This window comes from Cantharellus anzutake (assembly GCF_015039405.1).
Source record: "Cantharellus anzutake strain C23 chromosome Unknown EI90scaffold_16, whole genome shotgun sequence".
Taxonomy (NCBI): Eukaryota; Fungi; Basidiomycota; class Agaricomycetes; order Cantharellales; family Hydnaceae; genus Cantharellus; species Cantharellus anzutake.
In genome coordinates this window covers 254,223-271,418 of record NW_024066966.1, presented here as the reverse complement: position 1 = coordinate 271,418, position 17,196 = coordinate 254,223, and the positions used below count along the sequence as shown (strand labels likewise).

General features: G+C 48.0%; 8 protein-coding genes across 8 annotated transcripts; 3 read left to right on the top strand and 5 right to left on the bottom strand.

The window, feature by feature from the left end:
• Nucleotides 1-211: 211 nt before the first annotated feature.
• Nucleotides 212-1,421, top strand: EI90DRAFT_3121344 (U3-containing 90S pre-ribosomal complex subunit-domain containing protein; the record flags this gene model as incomplete). The annotated part of the gene is made up of 5 exons (XM_039063388.1): nucleotides 212-355; nucleotides 398-554; nucleotides 625-1,010; nucleotides 1,072-1,183; nucleotides 1,246-1,421. 5 exons carry the CDS (start codon nucleotides 212-214, stop codon nucleotides 1,419-1,421), a joined length of 975 nt encoding a protein of 324 aa, XP_038917716.1.
• A 106-nt stretch (nucleotides 1,422-1,527) lies between these two features.
• EI90DRAFT_3145012 (60s ribosomal protein l31) lies at nucleotides 1,528-2,021 on the bottom strand (the record flags this gene model as incomplete). The annotated part of the gene is made up of 4 exons (XM_039065219.1): nucleotides 1,528-1,560; nucleotides 1,613-1,732; nucleotides 1,800-1,914; nucleotides 1,972-2,021. 4 exons carry the CDS (start codon nucleotides 2,019-2,021, stop codon nucleotides 1,528-1,530), a joined length of 318 nt encoding a protein of 105 aa, XP_038917715.1.
• Nucleotides 2,022-2,565: 544 nt separating this feature from the next.
• On the top strand, nucleotides 2,566-3,900 carry EI90DRAFT_3050486 (uncharacterized protein; the record flags this gene model as incomplete). The annotated part of the gene is made up of 4 exons (XM_039059763.1): nucleotides 2,566-2,695; nucleotides 2,806-2,957; nucleotides 3,136-3,185; nucleotides 3,565-3,900. Coding segments are annotated over 4 exons (555 nt in total), but the record flags the coding sequence as incomplete, so codon positions are not given.
• A 3,288-nt stretch (nucleotides 3,901-7,188) lies between these two features.
• On the bottom strand, nucleotides 7,189-7,856 carry EI90DRAFT_3050477 (uncharacterized protein). Its single transcript, XM_039059762.1, has one exon. It carries the CDS (start codon nucleotides 7,541-7,543, stop codon nucleotides 7,292-7,294), a length of 252 nt encoding a protein of 83 aa, XP_038917713.1. The 5' UTR covers nucleotides 7,544-7,856; the 3' UTR covers nucleotides 7,189-7,291.
• On the bottom strand, nucleotides 7,679-9,143 carry EI90DRAFT_3050476 (uncharacterized protein). Its single transcript, XM_039059761.1, has one exon. The coding sequence runs from the start codon at nucleotides 9,060-9,062 to the stop codon at nucleotides 8,148-8,150; it is 915 nt and encodes a 304-aa protein (XP_038917712.1). The 5' UTR covers nucleotides 9,063-9,143; the 3' UTR covers nucleotides 7,679-8,147.
• Nucleotides 9,144-11,033: 1,890 nt separating this feature from the next.
• Nucleotides 11,034-11,944, bottom strand: EI90DRAFT_3288264 (uncharacterized protein; the record flags this gene model as incomplete). The annotated part of the gene is made up of 4 exons (XM_039067104.1): nucleotides 11,034-11,137; nucleotides 11,237-11,279; nucleotides 11,503-11,562; nucleotides 11,609-11,944. The coding sequence occupies 4 exons, from the start codon at nucleotides 11,942-11,944 to the stop codon at nucleotides 11,034-11,036; spliced, it is 543 nt and encodes a 180-aa protein (XP_038917711.1).
• Nucleotides 11,945-13,383: 1,439 nt separating this feature from the next.
• On the bottom strand, nucleotides 13,384-14,524 carry EI90DRAFT_3015048 (uncharacterized protein; the record flags this gene model as incomplete). The annotated part of the gene is made up of 7 exons (XM_039056862.1): nucleotides 13,384-13,533; nucleotides 13,582-13,592; nucleotides 13,748-13,916; nucleotides 13,990-14,060; nucleotides 14,099-14,132; nucleotides 14,258-14,309; nucleotides 14,505-14,524. 7 exons carry the CDS (start codon nucleotides 14,522-14,524, stop codon nucleotides 13,384-13,386), a joined length of 507 nt encoding a protein of 168 aa, XP_038917710.1.
• A 758-nt stretch (nucleotides 14,525-15,282) lies between these two features.
• Nucleotides 15,283-16,813, top strand: EI90DRAFT_3121342 (uncharacterized protein; the record flags this gene model as incomplete). Its single annotated transcript, XM_039063387.1, has 2 exons — nucleotides 15,283-16,437; nucleotides 16,490-16,813. 2 exons carry the CDS (start codon nucleotides 15,283-15,285, stop codon nucleotides 16,811-16,813), a joined length of 1,479 nt encoding a protein of 492 aa, XP_038917709.1.
• Nucleotides 16,814-17,196: the final 383 nt, after the last annotated feature.

Sequence of the window (17,196 nt, the reverse complement as noted above, 5' to 3'; positions counted from 1 at the left end):
GAGTGAACTCCGAGTGACTGCGCAATTCGGGGATGAGCCTGCGGCCATGAATGCCGGTGATGATGCCGACTAATGTTTTGCCGATGTAGTAGCAACGTTACAATGTTTCGAGCGGACTAGCACTAGCGCGCGTCTATCCGTGTCGCACAGCAACTCATTAAGGTGTACTGCCACAATACAAACATTCCCCATTGGCCACAAAAACAGTTCCATGGCGGGTGACAATCTTGTCTCTGGTGATGAGAGCGAACTTGTAGAGCACGAAGCGAAAGCGAAGGTCTCCGCAAAGGCTGAAAAAAGTCGGAAACGGAGAGCGAAACAAAGCGAACAAAAAGCCAAGGCGGGTCTCGTCTTCGTTCCATAAATTGTCACACTTAGTTAATTCCATGCTTTTTAGAGACAACGACTCACCATCCCCGATCCCGAAGAACTCCGCAGCGCTGCACTCACTGCGTCTCAGTCCCCCTCGTTTCTCGCGAACTTATTGGTAACCGGGCAGATTCAAGTATTCAAAGGCATAAGTGAGCTCGAGCTCGACGACAAGCGAATACCAGGTATCGTGTCACTGGCATCACACATACTTCTGGTATTTCCCCCCTGATACCGCCACTATCATTTTCTTAGAATCTTGCATCATTGACACTCGGTCGTGGAAAGGAGAGAGAAACCATGAGATCCTCCCAGAATTTATCCGGCAAGGTTGGTGGGCACTGAAATATCATAAGACGACGTTATGCACATGGCCTGGGATTTTGGAGTATCCCAAATGGCTATCAAATGATCAAACGCGTGTTCATGCATTTCCGTCCACGTTAAGTCTCAATGTAACTGATCAGAACCGTCTTCGCCCTAGTGCAGTTGATCGTACACTGGCGACACGGATCGGACAATCGTCGAAGGACAATGGGGCTCCGACATGCATCATTCTGGCCGGAAATGCCCTTCGTGTTCTTGATCTCATAAAACCTATCAAGACCATGACTACTGAAAAGAGTGGAGAGATCAGCAAGGTGAGATGACCTGGCCGACCGTGCCTACCGCGGATAAGCTCAAATTTGCGATTTTTTCTAGCTCTTCGCCAGACACTTCAGATTATCGCAGCACGCGGCTCATCTGGAGAAAACAAAAGTTTGCGTGGCAGTCGGAACCCCGAACCGAGTTCATGCTCTGTTAACTCAGACAGGTATGCTATGGTGGCAGTATTCTTTCCCTCGCCTTCAGTAATGATGATGGTGTATCCCCTAGAATCGCTCTCTCTTACGGCTTTAACTCATGTTATCTTAGATGTGACCTTTATGGATGCCAAAATGCGTTCCATGCTGGATCAGCTGGAGACGAAAGCGGACGTTTTTCATGTTCTTACGCATGAACCGCTACGGCAGCGGTTGGTGGATGGGAAAACTTCTTTGATTTTCTTCTGAATCGCCGATCTGCTAAATATTATAATAAAGTGATCGATACATAATACGTGCACGACATTTAGATGTATTAATTGGAGTGGAGATGAGGGTTGGTGCCTTGGAATGTTTAGAAGCCTTTTGGATTTTCTCGTAGTGTGATCTAGACGTCAATGAGGCCACACCTAGCACAGGAGTAAGGGAAATATGCGAACCCGAGTGAACTTTGGTACTTTGTGTACACTCTTACGGAATTTAGGACTTTTTCGGTTGAAAGTGGTGTATTTGTCTCTTGCAGGCATCTCGTGCTCTTTCGGCAATGCCAGGGCCTTGGTCTACAAAAAGTACATCGGAATTGGCACGCCCTGGTGGCAATGGGGTCACAACACAGATTGAACTCACCAGGGCTCTTAACTGAACGCCACTCTGCTGGATGGCTTCGATAACGCTATCGACTTTCTTCAGTCTATGCCTTTGGTTAGCTTTACGTGTGGGGGACAACCGCCATGGCGACTTCCTACATTGATTCTGAGGCTCCAAATTAGTCCATAACAGCAGTGTCATGTGGGCTCACCATAACAGGCCCCCAAAGTTAACGCTACTAGGTCTGAAAACGCCAAACATAGCCAAGAAAAAGCGCTCACTGTGTATTGGAGAAGCACTTTCCCAAGTGGCAGTGCTTCGGCAATCGCCACGGACATGTCCGACAGCGCATTCACATATGTTGAGCGAAAGGGCAAGAATCATCGAGCAAAGGCAAAAGCAAAAAAGGAATCCTTTGCTAGTTTGCTAGCGCGTACCTCAGAGACCCTGTCAGCGGAGCTTTGGCCCGAAAAATGCCTCTGTATGTTGTATGATCCTTCGGCGGCCCCTTTTTCGCCGTCCCTTCTGCGTTACACACCTTTTGAGTTCACTCTCGCCCTCTGCCTTTCGATCGAACAGCTACAATCCAGGCCTTTTGTGAGGGTCTAACGAACGTTACGATGCCTCGTCAATGTCTATCTCTAGGCCTTGGAAGCCCTTTCTTCTCCCGCGGTTCTCGCGCGCAGCTTGATATGCTTTTGGCAATTTGTAAACGGTTCGATATGGTGAGAAGTGTGCGAAGGTCATACACGTCACTGTCTGCTGATTGGTTTCCTGCGCTTTGATATTGGACGGTTGAAAACGCCCGTGTCTAAATTCGTTATCGTAAATCGGATCAGCACCATGAAGATGTTATCGTAGCCGATCCAGCGTTTCAACAGGAAGATATCGATGGATTGACCGCTCTTGGCTTTGTCGTGACGTCTGTTATCGGAGTGAGTACCTCATAATTAACATTTCAATTATCTGCATGGGAGCATGTGGATTCTTTGCACCACGAACGAAATGCTGTGGCGCCATATGCTCACTTTACACCGGGAGACAGAACGGTCATTACGACTTGACCCCAAGGGTACTCCTCTATATGCCCCATTGTGATCTGAGCCTGCACGAGGACATTTTCAAGCACAATTGGGAATCAAGTCGTCTGCACGGTCTTTTCATGATCGCGAATGATCTGACCATATACAGCGAAAGGTAAATGGATTTTCTTTTCCAATCTGAATGATCCTTATCGTTGGAATTGTTTTCATTTTCGAAAAACACCCCCTTACCTGTTCGCACGCTTCTCATCATTTACCCGCATGCCAATCCGCCCTCTATCGAACATTTTGGATGATGGATGAATGGCCGGTATATCCAAACGATGTGACAGTATGCCCACGCACAAACTCCGTGCGAAAGCTCCATTTACTGCTCAGCTCCGTAAGTTCCAATGTCGAATCTTGCTTCTCCCTTTGTCCCAAGATCGCAGCGTCTTCCAACACGATTCTTCCATGGTATACATATCTGCAACAACAAAAAAAAAACACTCGAGCGGTGCTGATGGTTACTACCCCTAACCCCAAGTTCCCTGACCTGTGCCTTAAAAGTTTTATTGCGTGCAAAGCTCAGAAAGCCCCTATACCAAGAAATCGGTGCTGGTCCTAGACCATGTGCTGAAGGGTTAACATAGCCCAATACTCATAACCGGGAAAATCGCTTTGTCTCGGCCCTTCTCTTTTGCCTAGGCTCATTTGCTTCGGTCAGCTCAGTCCCGATCCATCATACTGACATTGTATCACTTGTTCCCTTATCAAATTAGTCCCGCACCTGTGCATCCAGCGTCTACCCAAATGTGCTTCCTTTCCTGAAGCATTCAATGACCTTGCAATCCAATGGATCCCGAACAACGGGTCTCTCCCATTTCCATTCTCAGTTTCACCCCTTTCCCCAACCGAATCGAGGGACGAGGAGGATGCCTTGGTCAGTGCAATAACCGGTAATTTGGCCATGATATCGATATCGATCCCCGAGTGTCCTAATGGCCAGATAGAAAGTGAAAAATCGCAAGGGTAGGTGACCGTAGCCGTAGCTGGGAAGAAACAAAATCAGAAGAGGATGAGTTTGGACAAGAAGCCGGGATACGTGTTGTTTTTTTGGGGGGGGCGATGGACTATTTTTTTCCTGGATTCGGAGACCACCACAATGGACACGCCGCCCCAAGCCAGCACAGCGGTTGCCCCTATATCTAGGGACACGACTTTTGGATAATTGGATACCTGGTGCAGGGAGTTAGGGTCTGATACGATTCAGCAGGTCATATCAAGATCTTGGGCCGTAGCTTATGCTTGGGAATTTGGAAGGGAGAGAGCTCGACAAGGCGGATCCCGGCGAAGGAAACGGACGAAATCGGCAAGGGGAGATCGGCGGTACTGTGAGACCATGCTAGTTAATTACTGCCATTCCTTGCCGTGCGCCCATGTGGCTGGAACAAGTGGTACGATAGCTGTGCGTGCTGGCTTGTGCGTGCGTGCGTGGGCCAAAAACAAAACCAAAAAAAAAAAAAAACTAGTTTCATCCAGTACTTGCAGCCGCCCGCGCTCTAGTTTCTTCGATCGATCGGCCATCTCCTAGTAATGATAATCATTCGCACCCGTATGTTTGGACTCGTCTGACTTGTAAATGCACTGTACTGAGCTTGCTTGTATGAAGGATCGATTAAACGGCTCCCTAGCTTCATAATTCGTCTGTATCAATTAACTCCAGGCTTTAATTTGCCCATGCATGACTTCATTCCTATCTCGCTCGATCCAATCCCCATGCATTGTTTCTTGCGGTAACACCATAATCCTTCGCACACCCATTCATCTCTCTCTTTCTCTCTCTCTCTCCTTAAAAATTTCCGCTTGAAATACACAAGTACATACCTTGCTACTTACAGTAAGCTTCGCGTTTCAATTTATTTATTTTTTTCCACCGCACTTTTATACTTACGATTCCTAGAGCCCCTGCATGCAAGCTAATTACTTGACTCGTATATTAATCCCGGCCGGTTTCGATTCGATTCGATTCGAAGGGCATGCAACCCCAACGATCATCCCCGATTTTTTTTAGATACCGGATTGCCGATTGCAGGAAAATTTTACACTGAACGACCTGAGACCTTGCACCCCTCTCTCTCTCCTTCTCTCTCTCTCTCGGTTCCCCCCCTCCCTGACTGGTTGGTTCTTATCACTTACATAGATAATATAAATCCTTTCGAGCTCCTTTCATCCTCTTTTGTTCGACTTCTAACCGGGTTCCGGACCCGTGCAGTGGTACCAATGAGAAGCTCAAGCGCTGACTAGCGCACGAGCACATTGAGAAGATTGCGCCGCTAGCCCGAATAAAAATCGCAGCGCCCCCGGGCCTGTTCGCTAATATAATGATAGTGGAAGGGATAATTGATTAATGAGATGTTTGCGCGGGTAAGGGGGATGGGGGTGCATGTCTGCGGGTCTGCGGGAGCCGTAGCAAGTAACCATGCATGATCTTATGAACCCTTTTTTTTTATTTGCAAAGGGCATCTCACCCGAGCCTTCCCAACTTAGGAGGGGGGCTACTATACTACCCTGGCGATAATTTCATGTATCTAATCCATCCACCTCCTCTTTCTCCTGGAACGTCCTTGTGGAAGAATACGTGTACCTTATAGTATCATCGGGCTTGAGTTAGCCTGGGACAGATCGAGAAGCACGTATCCGTACTAAAGCCCTCTCACAATCCAGCTGTGTATATTGCATATCGCTAGCTGTGCATGCGCATGGATCAAATATGCAATTATGTAGCGCAACCACATGCACAGCTAGTCTAGTCTAGTCCCTACGTCAAGGCGACTTGAGAAACTTTAGCCCCCCCCCCCAGATAAGAACAATCTTTTGCGCTCATGTATTCGATCTAGCTTTGTTGTCTGTCCATATATACGCATCAGCTTTCCAGTAGTTGCATGCAGCTGCATGCATGCAGGAACAATTAGAGAAAGCAACATACTTGAGCGATCACCGCCAATATTTTTTTTTTTTGTGTTCCCCTCTCCGCGGCTTCGGCGCAAACCTCCAAGCTATACATATACTAGCTAACAGGGACATCACAATGATTTACCCGTTTTGCATGGGTTGGGTTGGGGGGGGGCCAAAAGTCGTCACCCGGGCCCTTCGTAACGGATCGGTTGAGCCGGTTCATCGCGGCGTTTTTTGCACAATTGCTCTACTTTACATAGTAGGAAGGTAGTAGTAGTTATCCCTGCCTACGTTTTTGTACTGGCACAGATCGTTAATGGCAACGAGTCGGAACCCTTCCCTTCGGAGAATCGTCCCGAACCGGACGTATAACAACTGAAGGCTACATACATAGTATACACCAACCACCGCAATACGCAGTCAAAAGGAACAAGAGCGGTAGAATTATCGATTTATTGTTCTGCTTGCTGCATATTGGATGATCCCCCCGGCCCCCCCCCTTGCCAATATTTGAAATTTCCCCAGTGTTCAGTTATCACTGTTCGCAATGAATGCAATGCAACAACAACCTTCCGCAAACAAACAATGTTCGTGTACGTTATGTAGCAACGCACTGCCATCTTAAGCGCTCGCGCGGCATCTACGTACGGTCGCGTCGATCGCGTAACGTAACGTAAGCGCCTCCACACAGCTCCTAATTGCCAATTAAGTTGACGATGGGGGGGGGGCCCCGCGCCATCCATCAAGGTTGATATCACTCCAACCAACGTCAACGCAACACCACTTGTCGATCGCGCCTCTTATATATATACATAATGTCGCCGTCGCGCGTCGTCGACCCAGCTGAGCCCCATCATGATAAACGATCGCGAACCAACCACTAGCAAACGCTTACCCCATCTATATTACACACATGACGCACACAAGTACAACATTATATTACGTACTTACACACTTGACAGAGCCTTTCCAAATGGATCTACCTTTACCACTTACTCTTCCCAATAATGCCCAAACCGATGATTCCTTCGGAAACACACACACACCCACACGTACACGCCACGTAGTACCTCATGTGTGTGTGCGCGCGCGCGCCAGAAGCACAAGCGCAGTAGCCAAAACTGGAAGCGAACAACAATGTTCCTTAGCCCGCGCTGTTTGCGTATACATCGGCCACCGTAGCATGTAATTAACTGTATATATATATATTGCACATATGAAACTTCCCCCCCTTTCGCAACGGAATTAGCCAGAACGTTCTCTCAGAAGCAGCCCAGCAAGGCTTGCAGAATCCACTAAGAAGAAGCTGGTCACTAGTCCTTCTAGCACGGGACGCAAAGTGGCACCGCACCGCCCCCCGCCCATGGCAATTCCATTCAGTCGTAGCTAGCACTTTTCATTCTTGGTTCGATCCTTTCGGCGCTTACAGGATCGACCCAGCGCCGAGGCAAATACCGAATCGCGGTGCTTGTGCGGCATCCACTTCGATAGTCCGATTCTGACGCGTGTGACGTATGTGCTCTAAACTCAACAACGGAGTCCAATATGTAATTATATGAGAAACCAGGACAGCGATATACCGGAATGGACAAAAAAAAAGAGTAAAGAAAAACTGAAAAAGAGAAAAAGAAACCAGAGGCAGCAAGCAGCAGAGGAAGGGGAACTACCAAACAGTGATAGAGAGAAGAGAGTGTGTGTGAGAGTGAGGGAAAGAGCAATATGAGAAATTGATTGTCTTGTGGGAATAGGAAAAAAAGAAATTGATGTTTGCAAGATGAAATGAGTTCTCAATCTGTTATGCATGGGCAAGCATTGTGACTGACTGGCTAGCGGTGGGGGAGTTGGAATGATATGGTACAAAAAATCGTGCTGCGTTGCATTGCGTGGGTGATGTTGACGTGGGGAAGCGCCGTGTGTTATGGTGTGTGACCGGAAATGAAATTGGGTGGGGCTAGATCAGCGGTCCCCCCAACAAGTCGGATGAGATAGACGAGAATGGATAAGAGCGTGTGATAGATGAGTAAGATGACGAAGGCGCTAGTCTAGCACAGGTTGGGTTCTCATTCGTAACGCTGGTTAGATTGGTCCATGGTAATGACGAGAGCGATTAACGATGTGAAGGGGGGGGAGAGGAACCGAGACGCGGGGAAGAATCTAGGCTTAACAAAGGATTCAGAAAGGCAGAAGGGCGGAGAACGGGAAAACCCTTTTGGAGGAGATACAAAAGCCGCGCGCGCAGGGGTAAAGGATAAAAATGGAAGGACGACGGGACGGGAATACGGACAAAACGGTTGGGAACACGGAAAAGAGAAGAGATAGAATGCCGCCTTCCATTTTTTATTTTTTATTTTTGCTACTGCCCAATCGTAGTTTCAGCCGACCCCCCGAAAAAGAAAAGAAGTTGGTGTCAGAATCCATACGTCCTGGAATAATGGCAGGAAAAGAAATCGCTCGGTGGTTGTCGAATATAGGAGCACCGCTCATCATCAAACTCGAACAGCGACAAGTTCTTTTCCAGCAGGTGCCGTTGATCATCCTTCTCGTCACTGTCACCACGATTATCTGTTGTTCGGCGGAGAGATGCGGATAGCGGGGTAGAGGGCTCCGACCTACTGTCATCGGAATCCGAAGAGTCCTCAGTATCGAAATAGGGTAACCCATCGTATCCGCATGTGCAAGTTATCGGTGGGAACAGAGGTCCAAGTTGGGGTCCAGAGTCGGACTCGGGGGTGCAAGCATGTGGGTCATAGTGATCATACGACTTGGTTTCGGTGGTGGTACTGGGTGTCGGCGCATCACGAAGAGACGGGAAATAGATATGTGATGCAGGCTGATAACGAGGTGGATAATAAGGTGTTGCAGGAAGATCATTGTCGTCGTCGTCATCATCCTCAACACTGTCGTCAACAAGGTCTGAAAGGACAGCGTCCAACCATTCCGACTCGTCAAGGACTACGTCGGGGAAGTTATCCGGTTCATTCGAAGTACTCGTACTAGCCCATGAAGAATTGTCCGGAAACACGAAGCCAAATCCATAATCCTCGTGGTGATTTCGGTCCCGCGGTGAGATGGACCCTTCTGTGTGTTGCAAACCACCGAGTTGAGACTCGGTGTCTACAAATGACTGTGAAGAAGATGAAGAGGAAGAAGAGGAGGTTGAGGCTAAGGAAGTGTTGGACTTGTTCTTAGTACTGAGGAGTAAGTTCTGTGTGAGCACGAGACGACGGAGGTTATGGTTGTCTCGACGTTCGTCGCAAGAGACGCAGCGCAACTTGCGTCGGGAGAGCTGTGAGATACGATGGGGATCAAGATGCTCCTCCATGATGGGGGCAGATGCAGTTGACTGAGGGTATAATTGTCGCTGAACACGGTGTTTGTTCGAAGGAGAAGGGTTGGAGTACTGCATGACTGAATGGATTGTTGAGCACAGGTGGTTGGCGCAGGCGCACAGCGAAAAGAACTCAGATGGGGGGGGGGGGGGGGGAGATAAGCTCACCTAGTGGAGAAGAGGGAGAGAGGATAAGAGAGGTCACTGGTGTATCGGATTTGTGAGAAGTAGTTGGTAGAGACGCAAACGAGTTGTAGTTGTGCGTGCTTTCTTTAGCATGGTCACGGAAACAAGGTTTCTGGGACGGAATGGTTATAAGGGAGAGCAGGAGGAGAGGTTTATAGTATTTAGAAATCCATTGGAGGGCAGGAGAGCAAGAAAGGTAGAGTATGATAAAAGGGGGGAAAAAGAAGAAAACAGAGGAGAGAGCGGCAAGGTTTGATGGACTCGTAATATATATTCTAAATCAATTGGGCAACGAATATATATTCAAGTAATAACTGAATTCGATGCGAAACTCTTGTTCGGGAATTGGAATTCAAAAGTTGAGTCAAACATGGTCAATTCAATTTCGTTCGGAGAAGAGGACTTTGTCCACGTCGGACTTATGAGTGCGATGTCTAGATGGGATTACAAAACTCTACTAGGCTCCTCTGACATGTACAAGTGGGTTTTCACATTAAACTACAGGCAGTGTATACTTACTACTGATCGGATGGCGCCATCCTGTAATACTTGTGCGATCTCAAGTACTGTACACTAAGCTTGCGCAATCAAACGCAAATCGGACCTAATTCCTAACCAAAAAATCGCAATAACACATCTTGCTATCTTACTCCGTGGATAGCAATTACATGATACCGTGCCATCCGGATCCTTGGATACGCCATTATTATATTGATCCCTCAAGTCGAGTCACGACTTATCTGTATGGTACTGTATATCACATCTTGCGCAACTTTCATCAACAATTACCAGATCCGTACACTGATCTTTGCAAAATGCAGCAGAGAAGACTCCAGCCAGCTTCGACCGAACCAAAAAAAAAAAAAAAAGGAAAAAAGGAGAAAAAAAAAAGGTCGAGTCACACATAAACGGTCCGATTCACCATGGCCGGTCGATCCAGCTAGGCTAAGCTTATGTCCGAGATCATTCACAACTCCATTTTCTACATGACTCGGTACTTGCTAGCTCGCTTCCCAGCAGCTAGCCCAACATTAAAGCAGTGCAACAACCTCCGGCCAATCGTTCGCAGTTCCAGTGATCACACGATATACCACGGAAAAGGGCTTTCGCTTCGATTGATCACATCGTTGATCATACGGGTACCAACGCAGCTTCTATCTGGCTTAGAGAGAGGCATCTGCGCAATCTCCGGGCTTGCGTCCAGACCAACCCACCTAATCGTGGCAAATCCGGAGCGGCCTCACCACAAATTCATCATCATCATGACCCATTTATTCATCCAAATAGGGTTTCTTCCCCCAACTCATATATCACTGGTACCTTCTGACAGCCATGCACACCCCCTACCCCACATCGCAATCCCTTAATCTATTGTATTCGTGAGGTTCTAAGGAGAAAAAACGGCGCTTCCTTCCCCCCGTGCATGTCTAACAGCCAGCTGTTGCAGTCTCATGATCATCTTGACCAGCCTACTTATTCTCCATTCGGTACCATAAATACTTGAAGAACAATCACACACACCACCACGACCGTGTCCACGATCATCCGAACCCGAGGAGACATGTTATCACATTATCGCGGTTGCGCATGAGATCTGATATTCCCCTTTTTTGGGTCTAGAAACAAAGGGGCGTGCGCGCGCAAGGAAGAGCCACAACCAATTCAGGGTCCAGCAACAACCGTAAACACCACGAGTAGGAGGGTCACCTCAGCGGGGAGGCGCTCCGACCCTTACGGGAAAGTGAGGGGAAAAATAAAATAAGCCAGTGAACGCTAGTATCAAACAGCGGCCTCAAACACCGACCGTTTCAAGCTCTTGGCCTTGCTCATCGTAAGCTCCGTTATACCCGGTACTCCCGCCTTCACATTATCCCTCACCTTCCCTGTTCCGCAAATCTATCCGTAAGCAAGACCTTCTCAGGATCATCCGCTGGAGTTTAGCGGCAAGTGCAGCTGGATCCTTTACTCATTGTTATACTTACCGCAAGGGATCTTGGATGGCGATGGCGAATGGCCAGTTATTCCCTAGGACAGGTTAGTATCCGTGGCCGATCCGTTTGTTGGTTGTTTCCGGGGGCACAGAACGGAAAGAGCGATAAGGGCAAGAACAGGATGGTTATATCATAATGCTGTGATCCGAGGGGGAAAAAGGACAAACAGGTACGTAGGAGAGTTATATCCCCGACTGCGCCCAATACAATAAAATTAAAAAAAAAATTTACGGGAAGGACAAACATAAAGAACTCACATACATAATCAGCCCCGTCGTCGCAAAATTCTCACCTCGATGCTTCCACTCTCTAACGTCCTGCCTCCAACGTCTCAAAACAATGGACGATGAATTCACGACTTACGTCCCCTTGACCACGATCAGGCTCGTCCGGTATATACCCCGGATTTGAGCCAAACTTCATCTGCATATCCAAGTGACGCGAGAGACCTTCAAACTTTCTCTTCTCTTTCCCGGCCGTCGTACGTCGCCTTCGCTGGTTCGACTTATTTAAACGACAAAACTTCTTGAACTCTTTCGGGGCACGATCATCGATGCCTTTCGTGCAAATACATGTGGTCAGGATGACGTTTTCAGCGTTCCTCCCGCCGCGGATCCTAGCTATGAGAATGTTGTTCCAAGACGATATCCCACCTCGTGTGGCAAGTAGCGTGCGTGCGTGCGTGCGTGCGTGCACCATATGGGCGCAATGAACATTGGGGATTGATCATGGGGCGGATAAAAAAAAAAGCTAGGCATGAGATCTGTGCAAACACGTTCGATTCTCACTTTTGTGAAGGTTCGTTCAACATGCTTTGCCTTCTGCGGATGACCTCGAAACCGTTCTGTCACGACATTGTTGAACCCCCTAGATTCATTCGCTGTTTCTGGAGGTGGATAAATCCAGGTATACGATCTTAACATTCATTATCCGCGTTTTCATCGCTAAGATCATGGGAAAAAGGAAAAGGTTCAGATCGACTTATCAGAAAGCTTCCCAACGCAGTGGAAGAGAGCTCACACAAAACACGCGCACGCACAGACATACCGACTTAAGACTGGCCACTGTACAATTAATTCAGGGCGGTACCCCATTCATAAAAGGTGAAATTTTCCCCATGTGCTTTGAGGCCTTTCACGGCTTTTTTTTTTACAGGATACTTGATTTCCCCATACTAGGTTTCAAGGCCTTTATGGTATGGCCAATGAACACAGCATGTCCAAGGAGAAAGCCTGACGAGGAGTTGAAGAAACAGAGAAGGGTGGAAGCAGCCAGGATTAGGGTTGAAACTCGCCTCCCCCAAGAGCATCAACCCTAACGTTCAGCTGATCCACCCAAAAACTTGCATGCATGCCTCCCTGCAAGCCATATATCCCATAATAGTCGTGAGGTGCATCTTTGACTCCAAGTTCAACCAATTCGTTCGCTCTTCATAATTCAGCGGCGGCAATACCAATGGGCGACGACCCCTCCTCCCCTCCTCCTTACCCCATCTTGCTTTTGAGAAAGATGTATCCGGCAGGGTGTTCGAGAATTCCAACAAGTCCCAGCATGTGCGCGCCGTCGTTTGAGATTGCTGCATCCTATACAGTAATAAATTAGCAATATTCTCCCAAGAAAACGCAGGTCCCGTCCATGATTGCGAAGACCTAGAGCGAACTCCCCGCTAACTTTTGGTGCTCGAGACGCGTTGTTGAACTCTATTTTGGCCATTGATATATGCGCGTGCAGTTGCGGCTATCCCGAAACACATCCATATATTGTTACGAAGTCATAGAGACCCATGAATGTGACGGGTTGGTCGGGGTGACCAGATGATTACATGGGTCTTGACACCAGGGTTGCACCGGAGATGGTATTCATGTGAAGGATTGATGTGGAGGACATTACTAATCGCACAGTCGCACAGGAGCTGCCTTCATGGGACCGCTCCGTAATAGATTTCATAAATACGCACAAAAATCAACAGTTTTTTGCCTCTAGATCAGGTTTCACGAGTGTAGCCGCTGAGGTAGCGGACTGCTTTATACGGAATCCCTACGAGAATCCGTGTGCTCTGGTGGATTACAGCACGGAGGCGGGATCAAACTGTCCGATGGGAAAAAATAATATACTTGGGATTTTGGTTGGTGAACCGACTAATCACTGATTGGTAATAATAAATGAATCGTCCGCGATGAAGTATCCTGAGCCGGGGTATTGGGGGTTTGTATCTTCATGACTGGGGAAATGTCATACCATCCAAAATATCCTCTTGGATCGGTGCATGTCCCAATCCCGTGGCATCGCTGGAGCCGATTCGTTCAAGGGTTAAGAGGCCAGAGAGCGACACGCACCTGGTTACCACCTATGAACCTCCTGAATTAGAGCACCGAGATAGGAAAGTCGGCCTTCACTGTGGGAACAGAGAAGGAGGGGCCATACAGTATTAGTTTGCTGCATGCCTTACTCATCGGGTGTTGGCAAGCGTGACGCTTCATTTCCAACCAAAGTGCCAAGTACCGAGTCTAACTCCTCGCTGTGCCTTAGGAAAGAGCATCATCGCGACTAAGAAAGATTTGAGCGCGACTGTCGTTGTATCAGTCCCAGCGGCATAGAGGGAGCCAACGGTGGTTTTGACAGTGTCTGGATGATTTCTGGATGATAGGAGTCTGGTCACAAGGGGGTTACCCTGATACCCGCATCAAGGACACAGGGGGTCAATGCTGGACATTCCAGCTCCCGTCTTCTATCTTTCAACGTACCTCCCCTTCCTGAGACGCTGCGTACTCGAAAGGCCGGCCCATAAGCTCCGTGCGTGCAGCACGCCATAGCTCTGCAGAGAAAAAGCACCCTGGTGTTACTGAGACACACTTTGGCTTCCTTGAATTTCGCGAATGAAGTCCAACTGGGCATGTGGGCAAGAAGTCAACGAGGTATCTGCCAAACAAACTCCGCGCATGTATCCATGATTCGGTACTTGGGAAGTGCGTGTGCATAAATGGACCCAATACGTTTTCAGTGGTTGCTTACCGGGTCTTCGGGCGAATTGATTCTTATCTTGAGGATCATTGCGCCAACGCGTCTGAAGAAGAACGTGGAGGCGATTTGGAAGGAAGCTGGTGAAAGACACTGACTAAGGCTCCTGCTAACTTTGCACGGGTTATCAAGGAGAGCGGTATGGAGGAGAAAGAGTCAGGGTGTCATTTGCGAAACCCGTCCTTTTGTCAGCGAGTTACAATCGTGAGATATGTTGCTGGGACAGCGCCAAAGGACTCACAGCTTTCCAGCCATGGCCATTGTGGGACGACCGGAATAAATGGCAGCCTTCCCCAGCATTTCCTCCGCCACGTCGTAATTATTGAGAATAATCATTTGAGGGCCGAAGAGATCGAAACAGATTATGTCGCCTCTCAATAGTTGGCTGCTGAGATTCAGGATGATATGTCAGGCTTGTGCGCCATAAGAGCTCCGCATGTCGTTCCATCGAATCGATGTCGTGGGGTCCAAGCGGAAATGTTGTAAGCAATAATTCCGCCAGCTTTTGGTCCAGGAGGATATGGGGATCTCGAGCGTCATCTCAGTTGGACAGCGCAAGCGAAGAGCAAAAACTAGCAAGCATGGAGTGGAGAACCATTTCACAATCGACGAAATTGCAGAAGAACTGGAAAAGCACGTCCAGTTCAGACAATGCGAACTGGATCGATTGGTATTAGGAATGTAACTACCCAGCGGCGTACAAGACAACTCACCGAAGTTCAGATAATATAAACTGAGAGAAAGAACGAAAAAACCCATGAGAAAATCCCCATCGTTTGTAGAACTTGGAGTCATGTGATAGTCATGTGATTATCCATAAATGGCAGAAAATAAATAATGATGATCGACTTGCAGTTTCCTAAATAGGATTGATCACATGACCTGATCGACCATTCATCCAAATCTGTTTGCGCCGATTTGTTTTGCACCTTGCTGTAACGTCCTGCGATATATTTGCTCCCAGAGTGCCACCCAAACCTTCGCCATCAGGGCCAATGCTCGCTACTGTGCTCCATCGCATGTCCAATGATGCTGACACGCTGCAGCGATATGTCGATTGTGAAATCATCGCTGCGGAACCAGTCTATCGCACATACAATCCCACAGCCCGTAACTTATCCAGAAGGGCAATCAAGGATGCCCTGGAACGCATAGATGCAGATTGCAAATCCGTTCATGAATTTATTCAGAAAGTCAGCACTATTGAACACACTCTGCGATGTCGACGTGCCACACTTCACAATTTCCTTCAACCTGTGGCTGCCATTCCTATGGAAGTTTTACAACGAATATTCCTGTATGCCGTTCGACAGAAAAAAGGGCATCATTATGGCGGGTGCCTTCCTTCTCCTACCACCAATCATTACGGCGGGTGTCTTCCTTCTCCTATCACTCTCAGTCGGGTCTGCTCGACATGGAGACATGCGGCTCAATCATATCCTCAATTATGGACCCTCGTGCGACTGGAACCCTTCTGTCCTTCCTATGCGCCATATGTCCGTCATTCTCAAGGTCTCTCTTTAGAAATTCATGAGCAAGAGGGAGGCTATATGGATGGAAGGAAGGGAGCGCTGAGAAGCGCTGGTGTTCGGGGCCAGATAACCGCCGTATCTTTACTAGTGGGGCAGCACAGGAGGAGACCCCTTTCCGATGATTTCTGGGAGGAGAATGGCATGTCAAATGAGTCCATTGAACGCCTGACTCTGGTTGCGCCTCTCCATGTGATTGATCCCCATGATTATGGAATAATTCTGACACGCCTTCCATCACTCCGTCACCTGTTCCTTCAAAAATTTTTCATTCCATTGCCTACTCAGCTAGCAAAACTCGTTACTCTCACTCTCTTCCATGTTGATGTCGATGGCCTGGAGTTTATCGACTTCATCAATGCCTGCAGCAATATCCAGGAATTGACACTGGACGAAGTGTCGATCAATTGGCGCCACAATTTCACCAATCAACAGCTAACGTCTCTCCATACTCTTTCTGTTCGCTATCCACTCGATACCGCATCTCCTTTTGACTGCTACCGGATGCCTAATCTCCAATACTTTACTCTGAGTTTCCCCCATACATGGAACAGAAATAGGGACATTATGAATGACAACTTGAGTTTTTATGAGGTCCTTGATAATCATCATTATCTTCCGAACCTGCGTACGGTGAAGGATTTTGTAAGTCAACACCTTTTCTTTTACCACAACACCTGCCTCATGTTTCTCATAGATTATAAATACACCGACGATCAAGGTCATTACCTTGGAGGGTGCGATGAAGCCCTTATTCTATGCCCTCAAAAGATTGTGGCCTCATTCATCTCTGGAGCGTGATAATCTTCCTGGCCTCACCCACCTCACCATTTCTGTTCCGAGGTATCTTGAACGACCTCCTGAACACACAGTTGGTATCCGACTCTTGATAAAAGCTCGCTTAGAAGGCCGTCAGGCAAAATCAAGACCGCTTCAGAGATTAACAGTGCCACGCTTCATGTTTGAGGATGATCTGAATTGGGTTCGAAGCCAGGTGCGAGAGTTGGAACTGACTGATTGATGACGGTGCTTTGAGCGGTACGTGCTATGGACTCATCAGATGGATAAACATCCTCATTCTTATCCTCTGCCACCATGTCCAGCAAGCTAATCAAACAGTGCACACAGCTCTACCTTCAGTGTTGGGGCACTGAATTAGCGCTGGTCAGGTATCCCGTCGGCAACAGTAATGAGCAACGCTCCTTGCTACCTGACGGCCTAACAATGCTCTGCCTTCCCATCCGTTCTGTGTACATACCAGTGTACCCAAAATTTTACTCGATGAGTGCGATATCTCGAGTGCCACGATTTTGGGCTTATTCCAAATGAAAACTCGGATGGCATACTCTGAACAATAGACCGTGCGTAGGGATTCAACTTACCGAAGGTCATAATAACCCTTCA

Excerpts from the sequence above, each read along its gene's own strand:
- EI90DRAFT_3050477 (XM_039059762.1), bottom strand. The coding sequence starts at position 7,543 with ATGCATAACAGATTGAGAACTCATTTCATCTTGCAAACATCAATTTCT.
- EI90DRAFT_3050476 (XM_039059761.1), bottom strand. The coding sequence starts at position 9,062 with ATGGAGGAGCATCTTGATCCCCATCGTATCTCACAGCTCTCCCGACGC.